We start from the raw sequence: 11,985 nt of genomic DNA, 5'->3' as shown, positions 1-11,985 counted from the left end.
GCGGTTTGTGGGCGTTAGAGTGGGCGTGGCAGTCTACTGAAACAAACTTGCGCTGCGTAGGAAGCTCAGGAATCTGTACGCCAAATCTCAATAGCCTAGCTCTCATAGTTTCCGAGATCTCAGCGTTCATCCGGACGGACAGACAGACGGACAGACGGACAGACGGACAGACGGTCAGACGGACAGACGGACAGACGGACATGGCTAGATCGACTCGGCTAGTGATCCTGATCAAGAATATATATACTTTATGGGGTCGGAAACGCTTCCTTCTGCCTGTTACATACTTTCCGACGAATCTAGTATACCCTTTTACTCTACGAGTAACGGGTATAACAATAACAATAGTAACTAAGAAACTACGAAAATTTTATGTTAGTCATTAATAATAATTAAGAGAGCGAGAGAAATTGTTTTAATAATTTAAAAATAATAATAAGATAAAATAATAATATAATAATAATTATAAGTGTGCACTTGTAGCGCTAGGATATAAATAAATAAATAAATAAAAAAGCTGACCGCCGCTCACGTTAAACAAAACTCTACTCCCGCAAGCAAACGAAGTGACGTGGGCGTGGCACTCTGCTGACACAAACAAACTTGAGCTGCGTAAGAAGCTCAGGAATCTGCAGGCCAAGTCGCAATAGCCTAGCTCTTATAGTTTCCGAGATCTCAGCGTTCATCCGGAAGGAGAGACAGACGGACATGGCTAGATCGACTCGGCTAGTGATCCTGATCAAGGATATACATATATACCTTTACCTGTTACATACTTTTCGACGAATCTAGTATACCCTTTTACTCTACGAGTAACAGGTATAATAACAGTTTAATCTAATATCTTGTCGCTGAACGAAGGAATCGCAATATTTCTATAACCTCGGAAATGGCGGCCGTCTGAACAAGGAAAGTGTTTTTTTTTTAATTTAAATTGTACCCATTCAACGACAAAAAAAACGAAAGCGATCCGACTTATAGTTTTCCAGCAACCAGGACCACCGAAAAAGCATTTTCTGTAAAACCTTATTTCGAGGTAATCGCTGTTGAAGTTTCAAGTTTCCTGCTTCGGTAACAGGAGGAATCTACCTATAAAATGCTACATATATCTTCGGTTCTCGCTGTCCGAAGCAGTGTGATTTATTACTCTTAAAACTAAAAAGTAAAAGAAAAAGGAATACGACAAAATTAACTTTCATTAGCGCATATAATTGTTAGATTTAAAAGATTTAAGGTAGAGATACCGGCGAAGCAAAATTTACCAATCTTTTAATTTTAGCCCAATGCAAAGTTATTCAATTTAATTGCATTTTGTACCATTTTCTAATTGAAACCTGAAAGTAAATTTGTCGGTGTGCATCATTTTTTGTATCTTGCCTTATTTTATGACGCACTTTAGTATTGAGCTGAAAAACATTTGCTCTACAACTTTTTTATAAACCCGCTAATTTAGCGGAAAATATCAATAAATTGCTCACATTCAAATGGTCCCAGTTCCTAAACTCTTTATGCTAAATACATGTTTAAAGATAAATTTTGAAAAATTTTCAAATGGTCACAGTTCCTAAACCATTTATACTAAATACACGTGAAAGAATCAATTAAATATTACTTTGACGTAATTGTTCTTAGTAAAATTCCATCAAATACTGGGAAGTCGAATTTGGAAACATTATCAGAACTTGTAAGAATTTAAGACTCCTCAACTTTTGCCGTATTACCAATTATCAGAAAAATTAGCGATCAAAAGTACGAGTAATTGGACGTCAAAAACTAGAGCTCAGTTCAGATCTAATAACTCTTCAGGCTTATTCGAATCCGCCGAAAACTATACAACTCCGATTTGTGCAAGATAATAATTTTTTTAGTACAAGAGAACACAGTATTGAAGTAATTAATATGTAACCACAATTTGGTCTTAACGTGCGTAAAGTACACATCGAAACAAGAAAAGTTTGGGTCTTATTATAGCGACTTAAAGTTAGCAGACAAGCTTGATTTAGAGTTGTCAAATCTCTTACACCGATCTCCATTTCAAGTTAAAAGTTAAAGTTAAAGCTAAAGTTAAGACTGTGGCTCGTACGGCTTTAGAATAAGAATAATGTTCCATTTTAATTTGCTACCGTACATAAGCGAAATATAACGGTCTTTGTATTATTTTGACTTTAATTATCCGATCGTTCCTATGGCAGCTATATATAATTGTCGTCCGATTTTTTTAAATTTAATTCAAAATTCTGAAATAGTTAAATAATGATAATCCCAAGAGTAAAAGTTAATATCTCTAAAAACACCCAAGTTATAATTTTTATACATATAAAAAAATATTTTTTTGTCCGATCCGGCTCATTTCGACTTATAGACTACCTGCAATAGAAATAAGACTTTTGGGAAGGTTTCAAACCGATAGCTTTAAAACAGATAGACTAGTTTGCGTAGAAACGGACAGACGGACATGGCTAGATCGACTAGTCTAGTAATGCCTATTAAAAAGTATATATACTTTACGAGGTCAGAAACGTCTCCTTCACTGCCTTGCAAACTTCCGACTGCAATCATTGTACCCTGTGCAAGGGTATGATAGATTTTTTGAAATCGAGACATGGGAAATCCCCCTTTAAATAGCTATTTGACTAACGGGAATATATTAGTCGAGGCACTTGACAATAGAATACTCTCTTGACTAAATTTTGCAACTCTGCTCAGCAGAAAATTAATTGAATTAGTTACGATATTTCAAACTTATTTCTGTGTTAAGAGTTGAGTTCCTTTTAAATGTAATCCGTGCAACCACTTGTACAAAATTAATCATTTCTATGATAAGATAAAGAAATTACACAATTTTGTTATGCGAACTGGTTTTGTTCATATCCTTTATTCGAAAGCTGCATTAATTATTAATGGTGTGTTTAGTCCCTTTATAGTTAATATCATTTATGATTTCATCCACAATATTACTTAATCTTGCAATTGCATTGTTAAAAACCTAATTCTTATAGAGAAAAAGCATCGTTTTACCACAAAGAGTCCTTTTCTTTGTTGCTTTTCTTACATCTTGTTTTGTTGGTTTCCTTAATTATACAAAAGTGTTAATGCGCAGCGACTGATAATTGCCGATACATGTTGCTGATGCAGAAAAGCCTCGAGACAGAATAATCGTGTAATCCGTTGGATTATACCCGGATGTAATCTTTACGAAATATCAAAAAGATTTCATTTAGCTATAAAATTGTATACATAAATATAAATACTGGTCACGTACGAATATCGCGTACTTTTGCAGCTTTGTCAGATGGTTTTGATCATAACTATGATATCATAAATGTTTCGTGCTTTACCAAATATTCCACGGTAATAACTAAATTAGTTGCGTTAGCTGTTAGCCATATAAGGCTTTAAGTACATTGGTTCGTTGTTTCCATCCTCCTAATCGTCTAGTTAAATAAATAAAATTACTGGCAACGTTTCGGAGTTTTCCCTCTAAAAGACAGGCTGCAGCCCGTCATTCAATTTTTGGGACAGGAACACAAAGAGAAGGGGAATAAGTGAATATACAAATGATTGACAAGATACTACAGTGAGACTTTAGCTTCAGAAGCTTTTTTTCCATAAAGGGTCTAGACGGGGCTTGAGGCTTGGTCACCCTCTGTACTTATCGTTCGCATCAACTTAATATCCCCGGTCTTACGGCTCTATTAGAAAAATAATCATGGCAAGCGCTTAAGCGTAGCTTAGTCTACTCTCTACATAGTGGTTACTGCGACTAATGTTGCTGCTCTTGCAGCTGCTGTAGCAGTTGTTGCTTCGTTTCCGCTTTTACGGTCTTGTAGCGGTCCTTCTCCTCCGTGTTCTCCGGTGGCTCACACTCGAAAGATGCCATGGAAAGAGTGTTCTCATTAAGCACGGCGCTGTGTTGAAGATAGGCTATGACGTTGGGCAGCTGCTCGAAGGGACATTTCACTTTCTTCCACTCGTTGAACTCCATTACTTGTTTGGCCAGCTGGGAGCACTTTTCAAAATTGATATGATTGTTCGGCAGCCTATTATAGTAAAGATACGCGATAAGTGGACTTACGGGTGGCACTACCAAATCTACTTACCGGTTGGAGCATCCCTCGTTTAAAAAGTACAAATCCTTAACAAATAAACTAAAGAATGGAATGATTATGCGTTCGCGTTCCTCAGTAGCGCCCTCTGAACGCCACATCGCAGCTTTGAGCGTAGAGCGATAGCTGTTAAAGTTCGATGTTGGATCCATTTGATGTTCCAGCACAGAGAACTTGGCCGATTGCACCTTAGCCCACTGAGTATTAAAATAACATAGAAATAAGTCACAGAGGAAATATAGTGAACCCTTCAAACAGCTTACCGTCTTTTTGAGTCTGCCAATGGGCGCCAGATTTAGACCAGCTATTATGGCCATCAGACTATTAAAGTTGCCAATATTGAAGCACTCGCGGGCTGTCTCAATCCAATACTCTATGATGCGCACACGCTGCTTTTTCTTAGGGTACTGTCAGGGAAACATTGAAAAACATATTTAATATGTTACGCTAAAAGCTGCTCTTTCCTAGATCGATTTTTTACTATTTACCCACCTTGACAATCTCGCTGGCCGTCAAGTAGCTGAGCCGATTGAACCATTGCACATAAGACTCCAGGTTACGTGTTTTCTTCATATCGTTCAACGAACCGCTACCGCTACACTTGCCTTTGATGCCCTCCTTGCTCCCATCCTTGGCTTGCTGCTGGTAATCCTTTGCAAAGGCCTGGACAAACTCCTCCGGCCCGATGTGTGACAAGCGCTCCAGCTCGATGGCCGTCAGCTGGTGGGCCAAGTGTGCACAGCTCGGGCACATGTCCATGATGCCAAACACTTCGTCCGGCTGGGGAGTTGTGGAGATCGAGTTGGATGTGGAGGCAGAGGATGTGTGGCCGCTGGAGGAGGAATTGGAGGTGCCGCTGGCCGAACCGCCGCCACTGGCCCCGTTGGCATGCGAAGAGGTACCCAGAAAAGTCTGGAAGGCATTGTGCAAATGATGATGGTGTCCGTGGTGATGGTGCTGCTGCTGCTGCTGACTCTGCGCCTCCTCAGAGCTAAGTGTCTGCAGAAACTCCTCATACTGCTCTAGTGTGGTCAGCCGGGAAACAAGCAACTGCAGGATTCGCGACACTTGTTTACCCAGCGAATTGTCAATGTAGACGCACTTCCTTGCTAGAATGCGCACCTGCTGCATCAAACGCTCATCTCTAAAGTCGTAAGGGAAGATCTCGATCCATTCCGACAGGAGTCTGATGCAGTGTTGGGCAGAGCGCTGTGTGCTCGTCCGCTGCTGGGGACGCGGCTCTAGCTCCGACGTGGGAGCGGCCGCCACCGCAGACCCCTTCCGCTGCGTCAGCGGCGAGGCGGAGTTGATGCTGAGTTGAATGGGGCGGCCAGGCGCTTGTCCGGCATCGTCCACCACATCACCACCGGCGCCCACATCCTTCTGCTGCTGTTCCCAAGTCTGCGAAATCTGCGCCAGTAGCTCGTGGGGGCGCACAAAGAGCCTTGCGCTGAGAAGAAACGCGAAAACAAAGCCGTCGTCCGGGTAGTATTCGTGGGTGGGGACCATGTGGGAAATGAGCGTTTGCAGCGGACCCGAGTGTAGGCGGCCCTCACAGTAGACCAGGTGTTCCTCCTTAGCCTCTTTATTCAAAACCCGGCTTTGGGCCGCCCCATAGCTGAGCGGCTTTTCGGGCGGTTTTTCAGGCAGCGCGATGCGACGAAGAGTGGATAGCGACTCGTGGGCGTGGCAGGCGCTATTACTCCTCTGTGTCTTCAGATCCGGCAGTGTTTTGTGTGTAATTGACGTAGTCGTGGCACCTGATGCACCAGCCCCAAGTGTCGCTCCCACAGACCTTTCCTGCCCCTTGAGATTAAGGTTGATGTTAGCGCTGCCGGTGCTGCCGCTACGCCCGTTGGTGGCACTACTAAAGCCACCGTTGCTCGACGACATCTGAGCGCTGTCCAATCCTGGGATAACGCACCTAAGCCAGCGATGAATGCCCGGGACGCATCGGAGAGTCGAGCGATAAGCTTCTGTGGGGGAAGGTCAAAAGATGGAGGATATTAGTCTAGTCGTGAAAAGGCATGTCAGGCTATTGTTTCCTAACTGTCAGATAAAACCCACTAAATATTCTCCTTTTATAGACCAACGCATTTGAATAATAAATAGACTCTGTTTGGTGTATAGTTATTGGTCATAAATATCTAACATGGTGTTCAGGAAGATAAAGATAAATTAAATAAAATATATTTTCAGTATAATTATTCTCGAAACGTATTTTTAGTAGCATTACTTTTGGGACATCTAATAAAATGTATTTCCAGTTCCACTAATTGTGGACAATCTAATGTAAGAATTGAGTAATGAACCTTTTTTTTATAGTTTTGAAATCTTATGTTTAAATAATATTTTAACCAATGTGCCGTGAAGAAGATTAGTAGGGGATCAGATGAAGAACTACTGACAACTGGAGAGCGACTAAACTGTTAATTTGATAAGAAATCAGACCAATTGTGGCTTATCACAGACCAATGAACAGCCCACAGTCCCGAGTTCACAACGAAGAATTAGAAATATTTATTAACAGAAAAACAAAAATACCCGAATATGGGTCAACAATATGCTCAGCTTGGGGTGTTGGGAGGGAGGCAGTGGGTGTGCGCAACGGGTGGTCCGAACACGTTAATTGAATTACCAAGACGCACAAGAAGAAGGAGTCCAACCAAGACCATCCACCAGCTCACCACAACAAAAAGGGAAGGGCCGCATTTTCACTTTTCCTCCCATATTGCACGCTTCACAGTCAAGTGGGCAGAAACAGGGGGGACCAGGGGATAAATTATTAACTGCAGAGCAAACAAAATCAATTTTCAAATAATCACCAACAACAACCGAACTCAGCCAAAGGCAAATTAAAGTCTATATTTATAACGTTTCACAGAATACATGGCCAACAGAACAGCAGCAGCAGCAACAACTACAACTACATTAACAACAAACAAGTGGAATGCACTGCCCATAAAAGCTTAAAACAACAACTGCAAACGCAACAACAACAACACCATAATTTGTATACAAAACGAGGGTAGAAGAAGAAAAAGCAGAGGCAGCAATGACAGACGAGAAAACGCTAAAGCCGCCGCACAGTGGGGTTAATTCATCCGAACAATTGTTAATTAAATGAAAACCGTGGCGTGTTAAAAAGTAAAACATCTTTATAAATCCGAATTTCTTTGAAGAAATACATAAGTTTTAGTTCCCTAGAAAGTATTTGAATTTTACCTAATTTTTCACTAGCTAGGGCGGAATCGTTGAGGACTGATAAGATGTTTAAGCACAGATCAAGAGGTTTTTCTTATTTATCCTTCTACTTTTCGGATTTCAGTGTGGGCTGCTCCACTGTGCAAGGTGAAAGGAAGGCAAAGGCCGACGCGTGTGGAAATGCAGGAAAGCCGAGAGGCCAGCAAGAAGTCAACCCAGCCGGGGCAAATCGTGGAGAGAGAGGACGAGAGAGTCGATAAATGGGGCCGTGGCCGGGGCAGAGCGGTTCTCCCCAATCCAAGTGCGGCAAGGGGCGCGGGCGAGGTCTAATTGGAATTTGCTTCGAGGAGCTTACCTGTCGCAGCTCCTGCCCCCGGGCATGCTGCAAGTGTCCTGGCCCGAGGTCCTTCGATCGGCGGCTCTGCCCCGCAGGAATGGGAGTAGGACGAGGAACACGCCCGCAAAGAAGCTGCGCTGCCGGAAAATCAGGACAGTCGAAAGTGGAACACTCGCTGGCGCTGGAGAGGGGGTGTTTCTGTGGGCGGGCGGCTTTGTTTGTGTGTGCTTGCACGGCAATTCACAATACGCGAAGTTTCGGCTCACCCCACCACCTTTACACTCGCACTCACACTCTCGCGCACGCAGATGCAGGCTCACATGGACGCACCCTCACCCCCGCTGCAGAGGCACGGCAGAGGCCGGGCAGCGGTTGCATATGGACGCCAGAAATTATGAGTTCGGCGGACAAACACTGTTTTTCGAGGCCCTCGGCGCAATTAATTTGCGACACAAAATGCACTGCGACGCTTTTTCCGCGGCCATGTACGCGTCTGAACTTGTCTGTGTGTATTGTGTATATACAATGTATGTACGAGAGCACCGACCGGTTTGTTTGCTACGCAGAGTTTTCCTTCCACAACTGCGTGACAAAAAAGCGCTCGGAAAAAGGATCCGGGCTGCGAAAGACAACGCGAAACCGCGGATTTAATACCACCACAGGCAATGCAACGGCAATTGCGTGATCACGGCTCGCCTTTCGCTTTTATTGCATTAAAAATGCGCTGCGAACCGAACGTCGCGTTTTGTTTACTATGGCTGAACTGCACGCGCTTCCCAACACTGCCCGCGAGACGATTCACAGAACCAGAGCTGGCACCTCGACCTTTTTCCCGCCAAATCTGGCGTTTTTAAGCACCAACTGTGGATGAAACTTGGAGTTCAGAATTTTAATAGAGCTCCATCATTTATACCTTCTGCTTACACATGATTGAAATACCCGCGTCTGAACGAAACAATTCCAGAAACCAAAGGTAAAAACGGGAACGGCGTTTTAAGCGCCTGTGTGAAAGGGATTTCAAACGCAAGGACAGTTTCTAGATTTCAGTTTGAAACAACCCTAAAGTGTTGGTGTATAATGTTTAAAATGAGCCAACAAAATTAAATTTTGGGTATTATTTAAAATGTAGGAATTTGTATTGTTATCGGAGCTGCCACACTGGGGACAGCCGTTTCAATATCTGGTAACACCGAGTGAAAAGTCGCAGGGGAAAATGGGATGCGAAAATAACTGAGTTGCAGGAGAGAACGATACCACAGGAGGCAGGGAAACAGCAGACGCCACAGGCAGCAGGACTCAGACGCATCTCCCAGCACGGCCGACACTCAAGCAGGACCTCCCGGCAACCATCGACCGCGTTTGCAATTAAATGGCAAATGGGAGTACGACCGAAGCGTCGGCGACGGCCACCCCTCAACAGCGGATTCCCCAAACCGCGCAGCAGGCGCTCCTGACAGAGGCGGCGGTGGCCTCCAAGGAGTCGGCGCCCACCTCCCAAGGGGTGAACGATCTCGTGGCGGACGTGTGTCTGAATGGTCGTGGCACGGACTACTCCAGCATGCGGGCCTCCACGTCTACGGGCGCCGGATCAGGAGCTGCCTCCTCGTCTTCGTCCTCCTTCTCCTTTAAGCACTTTCTCAGCAGCACAGGCACTGTGACGGCTCCGACCAGCACGGTGACCTCGGCAGCCGTGCAGACGTCTACTGGCGCCCGGCCAAAGGTGCCCCAGTCAGCCTCTGCCTCCCACATGCAACCGCCAGACGTGAACGGCAGCAGTGCATCGTCCAGGATGAAGCGATCCCCGCGCTTCAGCTCTTTTGACTCGCAGGCGAGTCTGGCGGAGTACGCAGCCTGTGGGGGAGGTCCCTCCAGCAGCAGCGGCGGATCCCAGTCCCAGCACCGCTTAAGACCGGATCTTCGGCTGGGCCACGACGCCGTGCAGGACGCACTGGACAACGACGACGATGACCACGTGGCGCTGGCACAGGTGCGCAACACCAGCAGGCTTTACGACGAGCGAATAGATGACGGTGAGTTCATGATAGGGCTTTTTCGCGATTTCTCTAACTCGCTCTCCCCACTCCGTCAGATATTTTCCCATCGGCAGCATCCAACCAGCAACCCGCCATTGGAACGCGCTATGTGCCTCGATCCTACTCCAATTACGAGATGCCACCACACTTGCCGTGCCCCTCGTCCTCGCCGCGTCGTCGGCCGTCTGGAAACCGCGATCAGCGTCCCACTCGACTAGTGCTGTCCGCCGGTCCCAAAATGAAACTGGACCTGCCCTTGGACACGTGCAACGGAGCGGGTGGCGCCAGCGGCGGTGGGGCGGCTGCTGCATCCGCCCTGCCAGACTTTGTGCAAGATCACTTGCCGGACGCTTGGTGCGGCGGTCAGGATGCCTTGAGTTCGCCCCCAAACTCGCCTCTCGGAGCAGCTGAGGCAACGAGCGGAGCTGTGGGGCTGCTACCGTCTGCGCTTGCACCCAGGGGTCTCCCCAGTGCTGCCTCCGTCCCCGGTCCTTCCGGAGAACCAGCCACTGGCTCTACCGTTAAAATGCTGCCGGACTTCCTGTCTGATGGCCCCATAATTCACTCGTCTCAGCGATTAGCCGACGTGGCTATCGGGCTGCCCTCGAATTCCATTGATTCGCCTCCCCAAGATGCGGTAAGCACGTTGCAACTGTCGACACTTCGGCAGGAGAACGAGCGTTTGCAACAGGAGCTACAGGAGGCTCGCGCGGAACTTAATGTGCAAGCCAGAAGGGCCAGTGACTTTGAGCAGCAGCTGCTACAGCTTTCAGAGGCCTCTCGAAGACGGGAAGCGCTGGCCACGACGACCAACACACAAGCCACGCAGCACCTAAGGCGACAGTTGGCCCAATTGGAGGTGAGTGCCCTTTCCGGAAATGCTTAATGACGATTAATTTACTTAAACCATTGTTAATTAAAGCTCTACCGAAACTGCTTTAAATTGTAAAAAGAAGTGTTAAAAACACAACAAAGACAATTTTTTATAAAATGACATTTTGAAGCCATTTTTCGATAACTGCGCTATATTTTTAAAAACAAATTTTATTTTAAGATGTGTACTTTTATCAAATTTTTACTTTGCTGTAAAACCCAAACGCTTTGTAAGCTGAAGGAACTTAAATAGGTTTTAACATAACCGGAATCGATCAAAAGGGAAGGAACTTAAATAGGTTTTAACATAACCGGAATCGGTCAAAACCTATTTAAGTTCCTTAAACTAACTTAAATACTTTGAATTCCAATTTTGGGCTTCACTTCAAACCCCTAAAATGTCACGCAGTGTACATTAAAATGTACATATTGTCGATCAAAATTTACATAATGGCGAAAGCCAAAAAATAATATTTTAATTTGTCAAAATACTTAACTAAATAACATCTTGGTGACCTTGTATAAGTAGCCGCAAATATTTTAATTCTTAAAACTGTTTTCAGGCGGAGCTAAGCACCCTAAGAGGCAGCGGCGTTCCTGATTGTGCCGCAGGTGGAGTCCCAGTGGCGACTCCTGGCAGAGGCACTGAGAGCGCCGCCAGCAGTGGTATCAGCACCCCACGACCGTCCAGAACGCATCATTTGTCGAGGGATCTACTGCGAGCCGCCGACACTGCGGAACAGAACCTGAGGTAAGAAACCAGTAAGAACCAGTTAAAGAAAACCTACCTGACCGTGCATCCACCACTCCTTGCAGGCAACTGCTGACTGGCGTGGAGAATCTACGCCAGATGGCGGCTAACCTGGAACAGCCGGGCCAGCCAACAACAACGCCCCGAAGTCCCGACCTTTACACCGATTTTAACTGAACTGCCAGGGATCGACTCTAGCTCAGATTGGTTATTGTTGTTTGTGTAAACATTGAAGCCCACGCCGCCGCCTAGAGCTTGTTTTTAGATGACCCCACGAATGTTTTATGTTTCCGTATTATCTGTTGCATTGGGCTAAGCCTGGTCGGAAATGTCCGGGAGGAATGGGGAGGGGCAATGTGAGAATCAAAGCGCAAACTCGTGATGTTGGTTGATAAAACAAAATATATAATTCATACTTGATAAATCGATATAGCATATTCAAAGACCTACCTAATATCGACGGCTAATGTAAAGTACTCTACAACGTTAATTGTCTGCTATCCAAAAGAAGCTGCGCATTGGATCCGGGATAAGGCAGCGACAAACAAGGAGCGATAAATGCGATATATTTTTTGTTAAAAACAAAGGGTTACCTGTGCACTTCAGTAGTTTGTGCTTCAGTACATAGCATACAAGAATTGAAATAAATTATTATGAGACAATCAGCTGTTTACCCACTGT

The 11,985-nt window shown here is 45.2% G+C and overlaps 2 protein-coding genes across 2 annotated transcripts; one reads left to right on the top strand and one right to left on the bottom strand.

Moving 5' to 3' along the window:
• Positions 1-2,841: 2,841 nt before the first annotated feature.
• LOC108007694 (ras-GEF domain-containing family member 1B) lies at positions 2,842-8,420 on the bottom strand. Its single transcript, XM_017071429.4, has 5 exons — positions 7,666-8,420; positions 4,599-6,082; positions 4,370-4,513; positions 4,101-4,303; positions 2,842-4,040 (listed from the first exon to the last, which is right to left on the bottom strand). The coding sequence occupies exons 2-5, from the start codon at positions 5,997-5,999 to the stop codon at positions 3,764-3,766; spliced, it is 2,025 nt and encodes a 674-aa protein (XP_016926918.1). The 5' UTR covers positions 6,000-6,082; positions 7,666-8,420; the 3' UTR covers positions 2,842-3,763.
• A 389-nt stretch (positions 8,421-8,809) lies between these two features.
• Positions 8,810-11,966, top strand: l(3)04053 (lethal (3) 04053). Its single transcript, XM_017071430.4, has 4 exons — positions 8,810-9,677; positions 9,737-10,539; positions 11,117-11,304; positions 11,370-11,966. The coding sequence occupies exons 1-4, from the start codon at positions 9,017-9,019 to the stop codon at positions 11,479-11,481; spliced, it is 1,764 nt and encodes a 587-aa protein (XP_016926919.2). The 5' UTR covers positions 8,810-9,016; the 3' UTR covers positions 11,482-11,966.
• Positions 11,967-11,985: the final 19 nt, after the last annotated feature.

This window comes from Drosophila suzukii, chromosome 3 (genome assembly GCF_043229965.1).
Source record: "Drosophila suzukii chromosome 3, CBGP_Dsuzu_IsoJpt1.0, whole genome shotgun sequence".
Classification (NCBI taxonomy): Eukaryota; Metazoa; Arthropoda; class Insecta; order Diptera; family Drosophilidae; genus Drosophila; species Drosophila suzukii.
Note: the sequence above shows the minus strand (reverse complement) of the source record. Positions and strands in the feature narration are given on the sequence as shown.

What these genes read in the sequence shown, in the direction of transcription:
- LOC108007694 (XM_017071429.4), bottom strand. Translation starts at nt 5,999, where the DNA reads ATGTCGTCGAGCAACGGTGGCTTTAGTAGTGCCACCAACGGGCGTAGC. An exon ending in CGGCCAGCGAGATTGTCAAG is followed by an intron (nt 4,514 to 4,598) that starts GTGGGTAAATAG and finishes TTTCCCTGACAG; the next exon opens with TACCCTAAGAAAAAGCAGCG. An exon ending in AACGAGGGATGCTCCAACCG is followed by an intron (nt 4,041 to 4,100) that starts GTAAGTAGATTT and finishes TTACTATAATAG; the next exon opens with GCTGCCGAACAATCATATCA.